The sequence below is a fragment of the Panthera onca genome, chromosome C2 (assembly GCF_046562875.1).
Source record: "Panthera onca isolate mPanOnc1 chromosome C2, mPanOnc1 haplotype 2, whole genome shotgun sequence".
NCBI lineage: Eukaryota > Metazoa > Chordata > Mammalia > Carnivora > Felidae > Panthera > Panthera onca.
In genome coordinates, this window is record NC_138347.1 from 124,797,225 (window position 1) to 124,815,497 (window position 18,273).

The 18,273-nt window shown below is 37.2% G+C and overlaps 1 protein-coding gene across 7 annotated transcripts in view; it reads left to right on the forward strand.

Moving 5' to 3' along the window:
- The window catches only part of CEP70 (centrosomal protein 70), a 79,692-nt gene that overhangs the window by 53,231 nt on the left and 8,188 nt on the right, over nucleotides 1–18,273 (forward strand). For all 7 annotated transcript variants that reach the window (XM_060638767.3, XM_060638768.3, XM_060638775.3 and 4 more), the window contains 5 exons: nucleotides 813–900; nucleotides 989–1,077; nucleotides 2,137–2,211; nucleotides 9,170–9,275; nucleotides 16,386–16,556. In XM_060638767.3, coding sequence (XP_060494750.1) covers nucleotides 813–900; nucleotides 989–1,077; nucleotides 2,137–2,211; nucleotides 9,170–9,275; nucleotides 16,386–16,556 — 529 coding nt within the window. The remainder of the gene's footprint in view (nucleotides 1–812; nucleotides 901–988; nucleotides 1,078–2,136; nucleotides 2,212–9,169; nucleotides 9,276–16,385; nucleotides 16,557–18,273) is intronic.

Genomic DNA, 18,273 nt, shown 5'->3' on the forward strand with positions numbered 1-18,273 from the left:
TGATAGTGCTGCTATAAACATGGGGGTGCATGTGTCCCTTCAAAACAGCACACCTGTATCCCTTGGATAAATGCCTAGTAGTGCAGTTGTTGGGTCATAGGGTAGTTCTATTTTTAGTTTTTTGAGGAAGCTCCACATTGTTTTCCAGAGTGACTGCACCAGCTTGCATTCCCAATTAGATAGAAATTTTTAAAAATGGTCTTGGATAATGGAAGCAAGGGACTTAGAGGTTCACTTCTTATTTCCTGGAAATGAGTGCTTTCATATTTTTTATTTTACTTTTAACACCAGTCCTGTGAGGTAGATGTCACAGATACTTCTCTGACAGAAGACAGATTCTGAGATTGGTGTACTCAAATAGCACTGGGTTAATGGTATCAAGACTTGAATTGCGACTGATAAATCTGTTGCCATGTCCACTCTGCATTTGCATTTTTTTTTTGTATAGGTTTTTTGGTGACCTAAAAGTAGTAGAAGAAAAAACAGTATGCTTTGTTTTTTTATTCATTCAAAAAGTGTTTTTTCCACCACCTCTTATGCCCCATATTCTTCTAGGCAGTGAGATACAATGGTGAACTAAACAAAGTTCTGGTCCACATGGATTTTACATTCTAATTAAGGTGATAGTGAACAGATGTGTACTATAATACTGGGTAGTGTGTTCTAATTTCTCTCTGAGAACAAGTAGGAAATTTGGCTTAAATTTTAATTGATATTTAGGTTATCAAGCCTTTACTGATTTTTGTTAGCTATATTTTTTCTATTGAAGATAGATTTTTCATAAGAAGTACACACGATCTGTCTTTTCACAGGGTATATAAGGAAGATGAAAGTCTGTCAGAAGAAGAGAAAGACTACAGAAGTTTCGATGCCTCACTGACTTATAAAGGCCTTCTAATGGTATGGGGACTACATGAGTAATAAGTACTTTTTTATGAAGTAAAATAATCTGGAAAGTTAACTATTTTTTCTATGAAATGTGTTGAAGTCATTACAGAATCAGCTCAAGGAATCAAAATCCAAGATTGATGTGCTTCTAAGTGAAAAGCTGAATCTCCAAAAAGATTTGGAAACCAGGTGAGAGAAACTTAAATCATTTTTACTTAACTTTTGGAAAGTAAATACATCCTGGAATTTGGGGTGTTAAATGTATCTTTGTAGCTCCTTTACTTTAAAACTAATCCTGGAAACCATGTTTTCACTCATTTTAGTTATATCTCATATGGCAGAAGGAACGAGAACACATAGGTAGGCAAAGGAAGTGAGAATATAGGAGCCCACACTGAAGAAGATAAAAGTGGGTAGGAACACAGAGTAGATTCAGATTGATATAAACGAGTTTCCCATTCCCAAATTACTTTGGAATGTCTTATGATCTCATTTCATCCCTGTGTTGTAAAAGAAGAGAACTAAAAAATGTAAATGGCGTACAAGACCTATTTCTACGTAGCTTGTTACCTACCACAAGAGGATGATGCTCTGCGTGTTGACTGTGAATAATAAGAAATGAACGTTGTCAGGATTTTTTTCATTTAACAAGAGTTTGTTGAATACTTCTTGTAAGTTAGACACTGTCCTAAGCTCTGGTGTCATGACCAAAATAAATAACTTGTTCTCATAAAGATTATACTTAAATGGAGAGGGAACTGATACCTACAGTTGAAACCATTTAGGTAAAGTTTAAAAAACCTACCACATAATAATATATAAATTTGTGCAGTAAAAATTTTAAACCATGCATGGAAATAATGAACAGTGGATTTGGGGTAGTGGTTACCTCACAAAGGCCACACATGGAACCTTAAATATATGTATAATGTTTTAGTTAAAAGAGGATTTGAATCAAATCTGTTAATATTTAACTTTGGTAAAGCCAAATAGTGGGTATGCCATTATTTGTTTTACTATTCTTTTTGTCTGTACATTTGAAATATTTCACTATAAGAACAAATAATTAACAGCAATAAAAAAAGGGGTAAAAAGTTTTGAACAGAGAATACACAGAAGAAATTCGGTGCAATATTTTAAGAATTTTAATAAGCATATTTGTGACAAGTAACATGGTGTATCTTATTAAATACCTTTGTAGTTTTACTTATTAAATTAAATGCATTCAATGTGACTTACTTTCTACAGGCCCACACAGCATGAATTAAGACTTTATAAACAACAGGTGAAGAAACTGGAGAAAGCCCTTAAGAAAAACATCAGGTAATTATATTTTACTAAAGTTACAGATTCATTATGGTTTTGTATTTTATTATTTTTGTTACCTATAAGTTTACATCATGGTTACCTCATGGTGGCCTAAGCTTGAAATTACCAGACTGATGGGGGAAAATGGCAGAGAAGGATATTTTTGAGTGGTGGCTGGCTGACTCAGTTGTCAGAGCATGTTTCTTGTTCCCAGGGTTGTGAGTTGAAGCCCCATGTTGGGCATGGAACCTACTTTAAAAAAAAAAAAGTTATTTTCTTACTAAGGTGTGTTTTCTCAAAAGGATATTTCTGGTTCCACAGTTTAAAAACAGTTGCTACTGTGTTGTATTTGACTGTATACTTATGCTAAATAAGAACAAAAAAAGGCATTTGCCTGATATAACAAGAGCAAAGATTTTAACCAGAAAATTGTCTTTGAAAGTCATAGAGGAATTGCAAGGGAATCACTGAAATTAGAGATGACAAGCCTCCGATTTTTGTTGGTGCCAGTCATGGCCTGAATAATACATAGACTCATCATACTTTAAAAGTAGTAGGAAGAATGCAGTGAGCCATTCACATCCATCACTTAATGGTACTTTTCTTGACTTTGAAAAGCAGAGCAGAGCTTCAAACTGCCTCAGAGCAGTTTGAAAAAGTTGGCCCTCAAATAGTAGTAGTGTTTTCTGAAGATTATCTAGGTGTATTCTTTCATTCAAAGGAATGGAACTTGAGGAGGTAGTGTGGGGAGCATTGGGGGGAAATATTTTGAAAACTATGTGAGTTAATATATGCATTAGATGTATTAAATCAATTGTATTAACATAAGTTGATTCCGTTTTCAGTGACAGCTGTGTTTCTTCCTTCCTATGGCAACACATGCCACAGAGAAAGGCAAATATTTTGGACATCTAGGAATTGACCTATTAGTTACATTAAGATAGTACAGAAGAGGGGCGCCTGGGTGGCTCAGTCGGTTAAGCGTCCGACTTCAGCTCAGGTCACGATCTCGCGGTCCGTGAGTTCGAGCCCCGTGTCAGGCTCTGGGCTGATGGCTCAGAGCCTGGAGCCTGCTTCTGATTCTGTGTCTCCCTCTGTCTCTGCCCCTCCCCCGTTCATGCTGTGTCTCTCTCTGTCTCAAAAATAAATAAACGTTAAAAAAAAAAAAACTCAATAAAAAAAAAAAAAAGATAGTACAGAAGGAAAACAAAAAAAGAAAAGCGAAGTGGAAGGTTTGGAAAGGCTTCAGCCAATAGTTCAATTAATGTTTTTCCCTTCCTACTATTGCTTAATATTTTGGGTACCTTTAGTACTTCCTACTATGTACTTGGTATTCTGGTTACTGGAATTGCAGTGGTAAGTCAAATAGAAAGGGTCTTTGCCCTCATGGAGATTACCTGGAAGGAGAAGGATGATGAAAAAAAATAAAACCAATTTGATACAGTGTAAGTACTGAATGTGAAATAGTATGAGTTGCTGTTGTGTGTGTTTGGACAAGAGGTGGTAGTGACAAGGTCACAGGGAGCAGTAGTGGCGGAAATGAGAAGTGTTTGGAATATTGGAGGTAGAACAAGACTTGGTGATGGATTGGATATAGACAGCTGAGGGGGGAAAAAAAATCAAGACTCCTCAGTTACAGGCTTGAATAGTTTTGGGCCAACAACTAGTTGTTAGTGTCTCAGTGAGATAGGGAAACTGGTTGAGAAGCAACTTGGAAAAGGAGGATGTAGGGAGGTAAAAAGAGGAGAAGGTGTCAATAGATGTTATAGTGAATATATCAAAGTCTTCATAAGGAAATGAAGGCCTGAAGAAACAGTTTAAGCTGAGCATTTTTTTTTTAAACTAATGTTTGATAAAGTGGAAAATTGTGGAAAACATAATAGGACAAAAGAGCATGAACCAAGTACACTGGGGAAAACTTGGATTCTTTCTTGGAATCCCTCTGTCTTCAGAGATGAAGATGGTCCTTTCCTCTAGGTATAGGGAGGGCACCTAGTACATAAGGCTCTTATGATCTGCTTCAGGAGAGAAGTAGGAGGTCAGAGAGTCCTTCCGGCACCTGCCGTGTCTCAAATTCTTTTGGCTTAAAACATGTCCTCTGTCAAAGTGGCATATTTTGGAGTGGCATATCCTGAACCCCTTCGAAGGAATTTTACTCACTTAAAGGCAAGTATATTAGTGAATATATAAACACACTGTCATGTACTTACGTATACATAGAGATAGGTAGTCAGTTCTCACTATTCAGATTCCATATTTGTGAATTTGCCTAACCTGCTAAAATTTATCTTTAATCCCCACATGAATAGTTGTGGCACTTTCATGATCATGTATGGACATGCCCAACACACATTTGCAGCTGTTGAACAGGTGATGGTTTTTCCTCTTGTTTCAGCTCTCATAGCTGTACAGAAGCATTCTTTGTGTTGTTCTAGTGCCACTTTTTTTTTTTTTTTGGATTTTTGTGCTTTTTGTTGGTGATTTCCCCAAGATGGGCCACCAAGCATAGTGTTGAAGTGCTGTCTAGTGTCCCTTCTGAGTGGGAAGAAGGCTGTCATGTGGCTTACAGAGAAAATAAACGTGCCAAGTAAATTTCACTTAGGTGTGAGTTATACCACTGTTAGCCATGAGTTCAGTGTTAATGAATCAACAATAGTAAATAAGGTATCTTTAAACGTTAACACACATAAAATAAGCTTATATATTAATAAGTTGAGGAAAATGTTTCCAGATGCATGAAGGGATCTGACTCTGTATTAACCCTAGGAGCAATGGTTCAATCTTTGTGGTGTTTGTGGTGACATTATAGAATATAACTATCATGAATAATGAGAATTGAGTGTATATATTTTTGTTGTTCATTTGAGCTCTCGTCTTTAAACTCACCTTTCGCTATTTAAAAAAAATTTTTTTAATGTTTATTTATTTTGAGAGAGAGAGCATGAGCATGCAAGTGGGGCAGAGAGAGAGAATCTCAAGCAGACTCCATGCTGTCAGAGCCCAACATGGGGCTCAGTCTCATGAACTGTGAGGTCATGACCTGAGCCGAAATCAAGAGTCAGACGCTTGACTGAACCACCCAGGAGTCTCTGACTTTTCACTATTAGCCTTTAAAATTATGATTTAGAACCAATCCCTGCTATATTCTGTTGGATTTTGTAGAAATTATTTATGCTTTAGAAATTTAAATTTGTAATTTAAAAGTTAATATATATTTTTTTAATTTGGAACTTCTGTAGAATCTAGATGTGAAAACAGGGAATTAGGAATGTTAGATAACTTGCCTATCACATGGGTGGTATATGGAAGAACTTGAAAAGAAATTAGATTTGTACCCAATCATTCTGACTCTTAGCCATCATCCTAATTGGAACCAACAAAACACCTGATGAAAATGTTTTTTTTAAGGTAAAGCTTTTCCAGTTTTCATTTTCTGCAGTGGCAGGGGTAGAATATTTTTTCAATGAATATTTTTTCATTTTTCAAAGAATTTTTCAAAGAATATTTTTCAGAACTACAAATGTTGGGCAAATAATTAAAAATAAAATATCCTGTCAGCCTGGTGAATTCTCTCCACATATGTAGAAAAAGGAACAATTTTAGGGGCGCCTGGGTGGCGCAGTCGGTTAAGCGTCCGACTTCAGCCAGGTCACGATCTCGCGGTCCGTGAGTTCGAGCCCCGCGTCAGGCTCTGGGCTGATGGCTCGGAGCCTGGAGCCTGTTTCCGATTCTGTGTCTCCCTCTCTCTCTGCCCCTCCCCCGTTCATGCTCTGTCTCTCTCTGTCCCAAAAATAAATAAAAAATGTTGAAAAAAAAAAAAAAATTAAAAAAAAAAAAAAAAAAAAAAAAAAGAAAAAGGAACAATTTTATTACTGAATAAACATCTAACTAGACTGTGATGTACATTATAGGCAGTCTGCCAAAAAAATTACAAAGACAGAAATCTCACTCTATTATATAGCCATGCATATACAGTCCATTACATACATGTGAATTGTCTTTATCCTAAGGAAAAATAAAGCTTTCCATGTTTTTAATAAGCAGAAAGTTAACAACCTAGAGCCAGGAGCCTAGGCAGACACAGGGAGACAAGGCACCTTCCTCCCTGATGTCTAAGATTTGGTTCTAAGGCTCCCAAGAATGAAAGACATTCCTAGGATGTAAACTTGGCAAGAGGCTTATTTAAATGTTAAGAAGATTTACGTACTTCTTAAAGAGAGAAGGGATTTACAACTACAAGTTTTCCAAAGAAAATGCTAAAAGAAAAGAAGGGGAAAGTCTCTCTCCCCTTTTAGAACCTGAGAGAATTCAATTTTTTTTTTCTTTAGATTTGTAGTTGCCTTTCAGCTAATCAATCTTTAATAGCAAATGAATCTATTTAACATGGGAACACATGGACTTTTCTTATTTGAGTTAATATTACAAAGAGGTTGATTATAAAATTCGGTTGTTAGGAAGTAATCAAATAGGTCTGCCAGTACAAGATAAGTAAAGGTATTACACTAATTCCATTTAATTTCAGTGGTATTTATATTTTGCTAGGAGAAAACAAAATCAGAATCCTGTCACCCTGGTATTGAGCTGATGGATGTCAAGGTCATCAGAGGACAGTGAACCAAACTGAAATGCACAACCAAGTCTTTATTCACTTACTGCAATAGTATAAGCAGCCAAAAAATGTTCTATTTTTAGTGTTCCGTTCTTCTCGTTGGAAAGGTACCAGGCAAGGGTCAGTGAATGACATGCTGTGCAGATAGGAGGAAACATATCACTGCCTAGGAGCCCTGCACAAAAGACTCCTGCTGTTTCATGGGCCTGGGGAAGGCCTTGGAGTGGAAAATACTGAGTCAGAGTGGAGAAAAGTATATTAGTCAGGACTCCTCCCCACAAGGAGAAGTGAAAAGTACCTCAGGCAGGGCCACCCCACTAAAGAGCTTCTGGATGGAGGCACTAATGCAGAAATGCTGGTGAGCACGGCTGGCCAAGGGGTCACAAGGGAAGGGTGGAGTCCCGGGGTCTGAGTTCTTGACAGCAACTCCCTCCAGAGATTGCAGTGCCCAGACTGTGCACCAAGTCTGATGTGGGAGGGCAACTTCCTCTCACAGAGCTTTCCAGGCAAAGCCTTTGTAATTGTCAGTGGTTTGGGCCTGAAAGGTAATACATAGGATTTTGGCCTGGAGCTAGACTTCACCCCTAGACAAACAGCTACCTTCAGAGTTGTAGCGTTGGAGTTGATAGATTGAAGGAAACCTACCCTCTTTTCATCTTAATCATATAAAAAAATCCTAGGAATGTAGAGAAAAGGACTTAGGGAACATACAGCTCTGAGAGGTTTGTATTGGTCTCTACATGTATTTTGTATCTTTGTGACTAAGTAAGCAGGAGTTATAAAAACAAAATTGGCATTCCACTTTTCAACTGGTCCCTCATCTCCAGAATGGGAGCCATCATGAGATCATAGAAAGGCTTCAGATATGGTTAAAGCTATAAAGTATCTGTACATAGAAGCCTATTGTACGGAGATGGCTCTAGAAAGCAGGAGACAGCACAGCATATTTTAAGCTGGAGGGGCAGTTTTCTGGGTTTCCCAAACTCCACAAAGAAACACAGCTCTTGCTTCTAGCAACATGGAATGAGTGTCCACTAAGTATGTAAAGAATCTTTTAGCTGCTCTTAGGGGTTTTGTGGCCCTTAGGCCCTGCTCAGTGCTTTGGAGACAATAAAACAATCCTAGCATATTTCTGAGTACAGCCTACTCTCCTACAGCATAGGTTTCTAAAACATCAATGAACTCATATGCAATTGGGAAATAAGAGAATGATTAGTAGTGTAACACGGGCATCACATTGTTTACGTGAGTTTTCTTAGTTACAAGGAGCTAGAATAGCTGTAGTATTATAGCTTTCAGGAAGGGGAAAGCGTTGCTAGTACATAGGCAACTGCCCTGTCAGCCCTGTTTTAAGAAAATTTGTTTTTTTAAATTTTTTTTAACTTTATTTATTTTTTGAGAGACAGAGACATAGCATGAGCTGGAGAGAGGCAGAGAAACAGGGAGTCACAGATTCCAAAGCAGGCTCCAGGCTCTGAGCTTTCAGCACAGAGCATGATGTGGGGCTTGAATGCACAGACCGTGAGATCATGACCTGAGCCAAAGTTGGTCGCTCAACCAACTGAGCCACCCAGGCGCCCCCTCATTTTTTTTTAATGTTTATTTTTATTTTTATTTTTTTAAATGTTTATTTATTTTTGAGACAGAGAGAGACAGAGCATGAACACGGGAGGGGCAGAGAGAGAGAGAGACACAGACTCTGAGGCAGGCTCCAGGCTCTGAGCGGTCAGCACAGAGCCCGACGCGGGGCTTGAACTCACGGACCGTGAGATCATGACCTGAGCCGAAGTCGGATGCTTAACCGACCAAGCCACCCAGGCGCCCCTTAATGTTTATTTTTGAAGAAGGGAGAGACAGTGTGTGAGTGGGGAAGGAGCAGAGAGAGAGGGAGACACAGAATCGCAAGCAGGCTCCAGGCTCTGAGCTGTCAGCACAGAGCCCATCACAGCTCGAACTCACCGCAAGATCGTGACCTGAGCCGAAGTCGGATGCTCAACTGACTGAGCCACCCAGGCGCCCCTTAAGAAAATTTAAAATGAGAGACTGCACCCAGGGCTCCCTCCTTGACCCCCAGCATCAGACAGACTCTAGGATGGAGGCAAGTTGCACTTTCCCCCTTGCCCTCCTTGCCTGTTTTAACCTCCGCTTCTTCGGCCTGGTCTCCATTTCCATCTTCGTAGTCTAGGCTCATAAAATTAAATTAAAAAAATTTATACGTGCATATACACGCATTCACACACACATGTGTATGTAAAATGATATAAAGCTGTTGGAGGGGAGCTGAATCATTGGCTCAGTTTGTTTTCTTAATCTGGTGTCTAGGAAAGCATTTTGTGTTATCTTGATTTATTTTCTCCCCTTTAGATTAAAGGATCTTCTCAGTCAAAAAAAGGTGGAGGACCCAGAGATACAAGATGAACCCAGCAAAGACAACCAGCAGCAGGCCCTAATTGACCAGAGATACTTTCAGGTACTGAACAGCTGGCAAAGAGACTGGTGTTGGTAGAGAACCTTGGTTTCTTTTTTCTTTTATTCTTTAATTTTTTTTTAGTTTTTATTTACATTCCAGTTAGTTAACATACAGTATAATATTAGTTTCAATTATGTAATAGAGTGATTCAACACGTCCATACAACACTCAGTGCTCATCACAAGGGCACTCCTTAATCCCCATCACTAATTTCACCCATCCTCCCACCCACCTTCCTTCTGTTATCCATCAGTTTGTTCTCTATAGTTTTTTTCCTTAGCTCATTTGTTTTCTTTTTCTTTAATCAAAAAAAAATTTTTTTTTTAATTTTTAAGTAATCTCTTTACCCAACATGGGGTTTGAACTTTCAAGCCCAAGATCAAAAGTCACATGCTCCATCCACCACCTGAGCCAGCCAGGCGCCGTTATTTTGTTTCTTAAGTTCGACATATGACTGGAACCATATGGTATTTGTCTCTCTCTCAGAGACAAAATATTAGCATAATACTTTCTAGCTCCATCTATGTCGTTGCAAATGGTAAGATTTCATCATTTTTTTATGGCTGTTCAATATTCCATTGTGCATATACACATCTTCTTTATCCATTGATCAATGGACACTTGGCCTGTTTCTATAATTTGGCTATTATAGACAATGCTATAAACATCAAGATGCATTTATCTCTTTCTGTTAGTATTTTTGTATTCTTTGGGTAAATACCTAGTAGTACAATCACTGGACCATAGGGTAGTTCTGTTTTTAACTTTTTGAGGAAACTCTATACATACTGTTTTCCAGAGTGGCTGCACAGTTTGACCCCCCCAACAGTGCAAGAGGGTTCCTTCTTCTCCACATCCTTGCCTACACCTGTTTCTTGTGTTGTTTGGATGCTTTTTATTTCTTTTTGTTATCTGATTGCTGTGGCTAGGACTTCCAGTACCATGTTGAATAAAAGTGGTAAGAGTGGATATTCTTGTCTTATTCCTGTTCATAGAGGAAAAGCTCTCAGTTTTTCCCCATTTAGGATGATGTTAGCTGTGTTTTTGTTCACATATGGCTTTTACATGTTGAGTTATGTTCCCTCTAAACCTATTTTGCTGAGGGTTTTTATCATGAATGAACATTGTACTCTGTCATACGCTTTTTCTGCATCTATTGAAATGATCATATGGTTCTTATCCTTTCTTTCAATTAATGTGATGTATCATGTTGGTTGATTTGCAAATATTGGACAACGCTTGCAACCCAGGAATAAATCCCACTGAATTGTGGTGAGTGCTTTTTTTTTAAATGTATTGTTGGATTAGGATGCTAATATTTTATGGAGAATTTTTGCATCTGTTCATCAGCAATATTGGCCTGTAGTTCTCTCTTTCTCTCTTTTTTGAAGTTTGTTTATTTAGAAAGAGAGGTTTTTTTATTACCAACTCATTTCATTTGCTGGTTATTGGTCTGTTCAAGTTTTCTATTTCTTGCTGTTTCAGTTTTGGTAATTTATATGTTTCTAAGAATTTATTCATTTCTTCTAGGTTGTTCATAATATTCTCTTACAATTGTTTGTGTTTCTGTGGTGTTGGTTGTTACTTCTCTCTGATTTGTGACTTTATTTGTGTTCTTTCTCTTTTCTTTTTGATAAGTGTGTCTAGAAGCTTATCAATTTTCTTGATCTTTTCAAAGAACCAGCTCCTGGTTTCATCTGTGCTATTGTTTTTTAGTTTCTATATCATTTATTTCTGCTCTAATATTTACTATTTCCTTCCTTCTGCTGGCTTTAGGCTTCATTTGTTCTTTTTCTAGCGCCTTTAGGTATAAGGTTAGGTTGTTTGAGATTTTTCTTCTTAAGGTAGGCCTGTTTTGCCATTTAACTCCCTCTTAGGGATTCCCTCTTAGGATTGCTTTTGCTGCATCCCAAAGGTTTTGGACCATTGTGTTTCATTTTCATTTGTTTCCATGTATTTTTAAAAATTTCTTCTTTGATTTTTTGGTCGACCCATTCATTGTTTAGTGCATGTTGTTTAATCTCCATGTATTTGTGGTCTTTCCAGATTTTTTCTTGTGGTTAATTTCTAGTTTTATACTGTTGTGGTCAGAAAAGGTACATGGTATTATTTGAGTCTTTTTGTATTTCTTGAGGCCTGTTTTGTGACCTAATATGTGATCTCTTCTGGGGAATATTCATGTACACTTGAAAAGAGCGTATATTCTCCTGTTTAAGGATGGCATATTCTGAATATGTCTGTTAAGTCTATCTGGTCCAGTGTGTCATTCAAAGCTTTTGTTTTCTTGTTTATTTTCTGTTCACATGATTTGTCCATTGATGTAAGTGGGGTGTTAAAGTTCCCCATTCTTACTGTATTTGAACTTTAATTTTCATCTCAGTTTAGTAAGTTATCAGGTGGTAAAGAATATTTGTATTTGTGTGTGCTTATCCTGTTTTATCATGGCATGTCTTCTTGGCTGAAAACACTGTAGGTAGCTAGACTTAGAATTTGTCTTACTCCTTGAAAGACTTTGGCCTAATTAAAAGTAGGGTAGTAAAAAGCTAATAAGATTTTTAAGATTGGCCTGTAGTTCTCACTCTCTCTCTTTTTTAAAGTTTATTTATTTATTTACTTAGAGAGAGGAGGAGATTTTTGTTTACTAACCCATTTCATTTGCTGGTTGTTGGTCTGTCCTATTCTCCTCTCTTAAGCCATTTCCCTTTTTATTGTTTGTGTTGTTGCTTTTGTTGGTATTATTATTATGACTGTTATTATATATAAATTTATTTTCTTAAGGTCCTTACATGGTTCTGTTTTTATTTAGACATTTAGTCCCTCTGAATTGTAATTTTCTATGTGGTGTGATGTAGAGATCTTACCTTAGTGATTTTTTTTTAAATGTTTATTTGTTTTTGAGAGAGACATAGTATGAGTGGGGGAGGGGCAGAGAGAGGGAGACACAGAATCTGAAGTAGGCTCCAGGTTCTGAGCTGTCAGTACAGAGCCTGATGCGGGGCTCGAGTTCACAAACCGTGAGATCATGATCTGAGCCAAAGTCGGACACTCGACTGACTGAGCCACCCAGGCACCCCTAACCTTAGTGATTTTTATAGACCATTTATTGAATAGATAGTGATCAAGCCAGCCTGTTTACTGACTGAACTGGGCCTGTGCTCTTATTTTATTGGACTCAAACAGGGTTTTTTAAACTTTGACTTAATTACTAATATTTTAAAAATTAAGATATTTTATTTGTTCTTTTTTCTACCTTCTCTTAAAAAGCTACAGAATCTGGCAACAAATTCCTGCATAGTCCTTATCAGAGCAGAATTATGCCTTTCTCTTGTCACATATGGGCATGTGCTCTTTAGTTAGCCATAGCCCCTGGCCATGCTTGCTTCACTCACTCATGGTCTTAACTTGCTTCTAGATGCATTTGAGTTTGCAGTTTCTCATAGACATTCTTTCTCTACTTCACTGAAATGAAACCTCTGTCATATCCACTCATATGCATAGGTTTATTTATTTCTAGACTCCTTAGTCTATTCCATTTTTATACTATTTCCCATATTCTTTTACTTTCTGTAATTTTATAGTAGGTTTTGATACCTTTTAGGAAAAGAATCTTAGGCATCGTTCTTTTAAAATTTTTCCTTTATTATATTTTTAGCACATTTACTCTCCTGGATGAACAGTTTGTCAGATTCAAAAGTAGATCCTATTGAGAGCAACTGAAATTGAATTAACTTTTTAGATTAATATTTGGAAAGATGACACATTTACATTTTTTAATCGTCTCAGAAATATGTCTCTAATTTTCTTTAGGCCTTCCTTTATAGCCTTGAATAAAGCTTTGTGTATATATTTTTTCAATTTTTTTAAAGAGCTATTTTTTTTTTTTTTTATGTTTATTGACTTTTGAGAGAGAGAGAGTGAGAATACACATGAGTGTAGAGACAAGGAGACAATCTGAAGCAGGCTCCATGCTCTGAGCTGTCAGCACAGAGCCCAACTCAGGGCTCAAACTCATGGACCGGTAGGTCATGATCTGAGCTGAAATTGGACGCTTAACCGACTGAGTCACCCAGGTACCCCTATATATTTTTAAATTTAGCTCTTGGACGTTTCTTGTTAGGTTTATTTCCTAGGTATTTTATAACTTGTATTGCTATCAAGAATGGCATCCTTTCCTCTATTACATTTTTTAATTGGTTGTTGCTGGTTCTTCATATATCTGTGTTGATTTTCATTTCCAGGCAATTTTCTGAAAACATTTTTTTTTTGATAACTCTCTTGTACCCAGCATGTAACTGAGTTTCTTTTATTTCATTTTGTTTCTTAGATTCAATTTGAGAGGCTTTGTCCTTTAATAGGCAATTAAACCATCATAGATATTGAGACCTTACTCCTATATCTGCTTTTATTCCTGACATCTTTGTTTTCTATTTATATGTTTTCTAGTTCCATTCTTTTTTTTTTTCCTGAAATTTGCTAGGTTGAGATTTGTCTTCTTTTTCTTTTCTAGTACTTACGACATCTGTTATCTTAATTCTTTTCTACTTGTCTAATGTTTACTTTCAAGATACAGTTTTTATCCATATCAAGAGTTTATCAGTATCTGCAAACTGTTTCTGAATAAGATAAGACCTATTTGTGAGTTGGGTTGTTTTTGTTTTAATTCTCATCTCTCTGGTAATTGTTTAAGTCATTTTACTATTTTCTCATTGTTAATACACATTTTTCTGCCAGTCATCTGACTGTGGTCAAGTCATAAGAAATGCTCTGCTGTCAGTAATAAATCTGTGAAGGGGATTTAGTTTCTCCATTAAAATATGTGTAAATACAAGAGAGGGTGCCTGGGTGGCTCACTTGGCTAGTGTCCGACTTTTGGTTTCAGCTCAGGTCATGATCTCACAGTTTGTGATTTTGAGCCCCATTTCAGTCTCTGCACTTGATGGTGTGGAGTCTGCTCAGGATTCTCCCCCACCTCTCTGCCCCTCCTGCTCTCTCTCTGTCTCTCTCAAAATAAATAAATAAGCTATGTGAATAAATACATACATACATACAAGAGAGAAAAAATGTTGAAATATTCTCTCTTAAACTAAAAAAGAAAACTCGTAAGTAAACATCTGAAGTTTTTTTTTTTTTAATTTTTTTTAACCTTTATTTATTATTGAGAGACAGAGAGAGACAGAGCATGAGCAGGGTAGGGGTCAAGAGATGGGGAGACACAGAATCCGAAGCAGGCTCAGCACAGAGTTCGACGCGGGGCTCGAACTCACAAACCGCGAGATCATGACCTGAGCCGAAGTTGGACGCTTAGCCGATGGAGCCATCCAGGCGCCCCAAACATCTGAAGTTTTATTACCAGGAGACCTATGAATATAGCTTGAAGTATGAGTAGGGACAAAGATCCGAGATCAAAATAGTATCTTGTCTTTATGCTTATGTAATTATTTATTAAATGATATGGGCTTGATGGAGGTAAATATGGAAATTACTTTCCTCCCCCTTTTTTAAAAAATGTATTTGAGAGAAAGAGAGAGAGAGTGAGCAAACCAGGTAGGGAGAGATGGGAGAGAGAGAATCCCAAGCAGGCTCCGCACTGTCAGCACAGAGTCCAATGTGGGGCTTGAACTCATGAACTGCGAGATCATGACCTGAGCCAAAACCAAGAGTCAGATGCTTAATCGACTGAGCCACCCAGGCACACCTACTCTTTTCCCTTTAAACTTGCCATTTTGGGTCTCCTCCTTTCCTTGGATGATATATAAGGTAGAACTCATAACTTTCAACAGGGGGCGTATAGTCACATATTATACATGTTAAGATATTTAAAATTCACTCCAGGCATTGATAATATTAGGGAATTACTGTTAAATTTCTTATATATAATAATGGTGTTATGATTTTGTAGGAGAATATGCCTATTTTAAGAGATGCATACTTAAGTATTTGAGGATAAAATTTTATCATGTCTGTATTTTCTTCAGATGATTCAGCTAAAAATAGAGTGAGCAAATATGGGAAAATGTTAACAGTTGTTGAATCCAGGTAATGATTATGTGGGTATTTATGATAGTTCATTTTATGTATCAACTTGACTGGACCATGGGGTGCCCAGATATTTGGTTAAAGATTATTCTGAATATGTCACATATGAATATGTGAGGGTGTTTATGGATAAGGTTAACATTTGATTTGGTAGACTGGATAAAACAGATTGCCTTCCCTAATGTGAATGGGTCTCATCCAGTCATTTGAAGACATGACTAAAACAAAAAGGGTTAATAAGAGGGAGCCTTTGAGCTGGAACATGAGTTTTTTCCTACCTTCAAACTTGAATTAAAGCATTGTCTCTTCCTGTGTCTTAAGCCTGTGGGCATTCAAAGTAGAAGTATTTCCTTGACTCTCCTGGGTCTCCAGCTTGCCTACTGCAGAAATTGGGACTTCTCAGTTTCCATAATTTTGTGAGCCAATTCCTTAAAATTAATCTCTTTAGATGTATTTATATACATATACATTGTTTCTCTTTCTCTTTAGAGCCTTCATTAACACAGATTTTGGTACTGAGAGTGGTTGTAGAGGAACAACATATTACGGATGAGTTCTCTGAATTGGGTCTGGGGTTTCCAGAATTGGCATGATGTTTCCAGGATTTTTGTATAGAATGTGTGGGACTTTATTATTCACTGTCCTTACACTTTGGCCTTTAATTGAAGCTATGAAACAAACAACAGGAAATGACCCTTTTAACATCTGATTTAGCTTAAATATGAAGAGATAGAATTAGAGAAATGTGAGACTCTAGCTAAGGATATATTGATGATTATTTTTCCCTGTGTGGATTGTAAGAGGTCATTCATAACTACTTTCAAGTCTAAATCATTTGAAATGCATTTTGCTTTTCTATGAAATCTGTAGTTCTCATTAGAATTACATGTTTAATTCTGTTGATGCAACTACTATACTTCCAAAACATTACAGGTGTCAGTTAAAGAGCTTCTTAATGTCCAAAATTAATTCTGAAAATGATGATACATTAACATAGAAAGCACTCCTGTAACCTAGACCACTTGGATAGGACTATGATAGACCTTTCAACTAAAACATTGTCTTTTTTTAAAGGTGCTGAGTAGCATCAATTCAGTTGTTCACAATCCAAGAGCTCCAGTAATAATTCATAAACAGAGCAAAGGAGGAGCCCAACATTTTCATAAAGATTTTGTTCAAGACTGTGGATTTGAGCATCTTATTCCTATAATAGAAATGTGGGCAGATCAGCTGACTTCCCTAAAGGTAAAGGGTTGAATATTCTTTATTATATAGACCCTACTGTACTTTCATCTTCCTCTTTTTGGTGTCTCCATGCTGCAGCTTTTCCTGGCCCTTATTTCTCCTCAGATGTAATATTTTGTTCTTCATTCATTTTAATTGGGGATTTTTTCCTTCTTCATATTTGAAATAATTTTCCTTCTTTCAAAACTGTCCACATTTGTTTATTCTGTAGAGCAGTTAATAGTCCAGAAGCAGCCAATACTACTTTTACTTATTCTATCTATCCATGGAAGATAAAAATTTCTTCACTTTCTTTTTTTTTAAATTTATTTAATTAATGTATTTTTATTTTACTGTTTTATTATTTATTTTTGAGAGAGAGATAGAGGCAGAGTGCAAGCAGGGGAGGCGCAGACAGAGAGAGAGGGAGACACAGAATCCGAAGCAGGCTCTAGGCTCTGAGCTGTCAGCACAGAGCCCGACGTGGGGCTCAAACTCATGGACTGTGAGATCATGACCTGAGCTGAAGGCTGATGCTTAACTGACCAAGCCACCCAGGCACCCCCCCCCTTTTTTTGTTTGTTTATTTTAGAGAGAGAGAGAGAATACAAAGAGGGGAGAGAGGACAGCAGTGCTCTAAAGGGCCAAGCACTGTGCCATGCACATAGTAGATGCTCAGTAAATGTTTATTTTACCAGTCTGTCTTACCAATTGACCAGTCTTAGAGTTTTAAACTTACAGTAGCTTTGTCCTTTGTGCACAGTTTAAAATAGATTAGGACAGGAGCGCCTGGGTGGCTCAGTCAGTTAAGCATCTGACTTCAGGTCAGGTCATGATCTCGTGGTTCATTAGTTCGAGACGCTCATCGGGCACTGTGCTGACAGCTCAGAGCCTGGAGTCTGTCTCGGATTCTGTTTCTCTCTCTCTCTCTGTCCCTCCCCCACTCGCGTGTGCTCTCTATCAAAAATAAATAAACATTAAAAAAATTAAAAATAAAATAGAGTGGGACAATTTGTCTAGGCCAAGAAGATTAAGTAGGCTGTCATGAAGACTAGACTTAATTTAAATTAGAATCTTTTAAGTTAATTTTTTTCAAGATAAAAACCTGCCTGGAGATAAATGCTATAATAGATGAATCCTGAACACATTATCCTAAGTGAAGGAAAGCTTGTCACAAAAGGACACTTACTGTATAATTCCACTTTATGTGAAATGCCCAGAATAGGCAAATCCATAGAAACAGAAGGTAGATTAGTAGTGACCCAGGGATTGGGGACAGGGAAGAATGGGGAGTGGCTGTGAATGGGAATGACATTGCTTTTGGGGGTGATGAAAATGTTCTGAAATTAGATAATGGTGATAGTTGCACATCTCTGTAAATTGATTAGGATTACTGAATTGTACACTTAACAGAGGGTGAATTTTATGTTAGGTGAATTACATTTCAATAAATCTGTTATAAAATATTCAGGTTTATTTTTTATCCATCAATAGTTAAAAAAATAAGTACTTAAATAACATATAGTACTAATAAATAACATAATTACTTTAAACATCTAGAGTTGACATAATCAAGGGGTATCTTGGTGGCTCAGTTGTTTAAGTGCCGACTCTTGATTTTGGCTGGGGTCATGATCTTCGAGCCCCACATTGGGCTCTGCCCTAACAGTACTACTTGTACTGCAAGACATCACTAGCTTATCAACTTAAATTTTATTAGAAATGTTTGCAGAGCCTG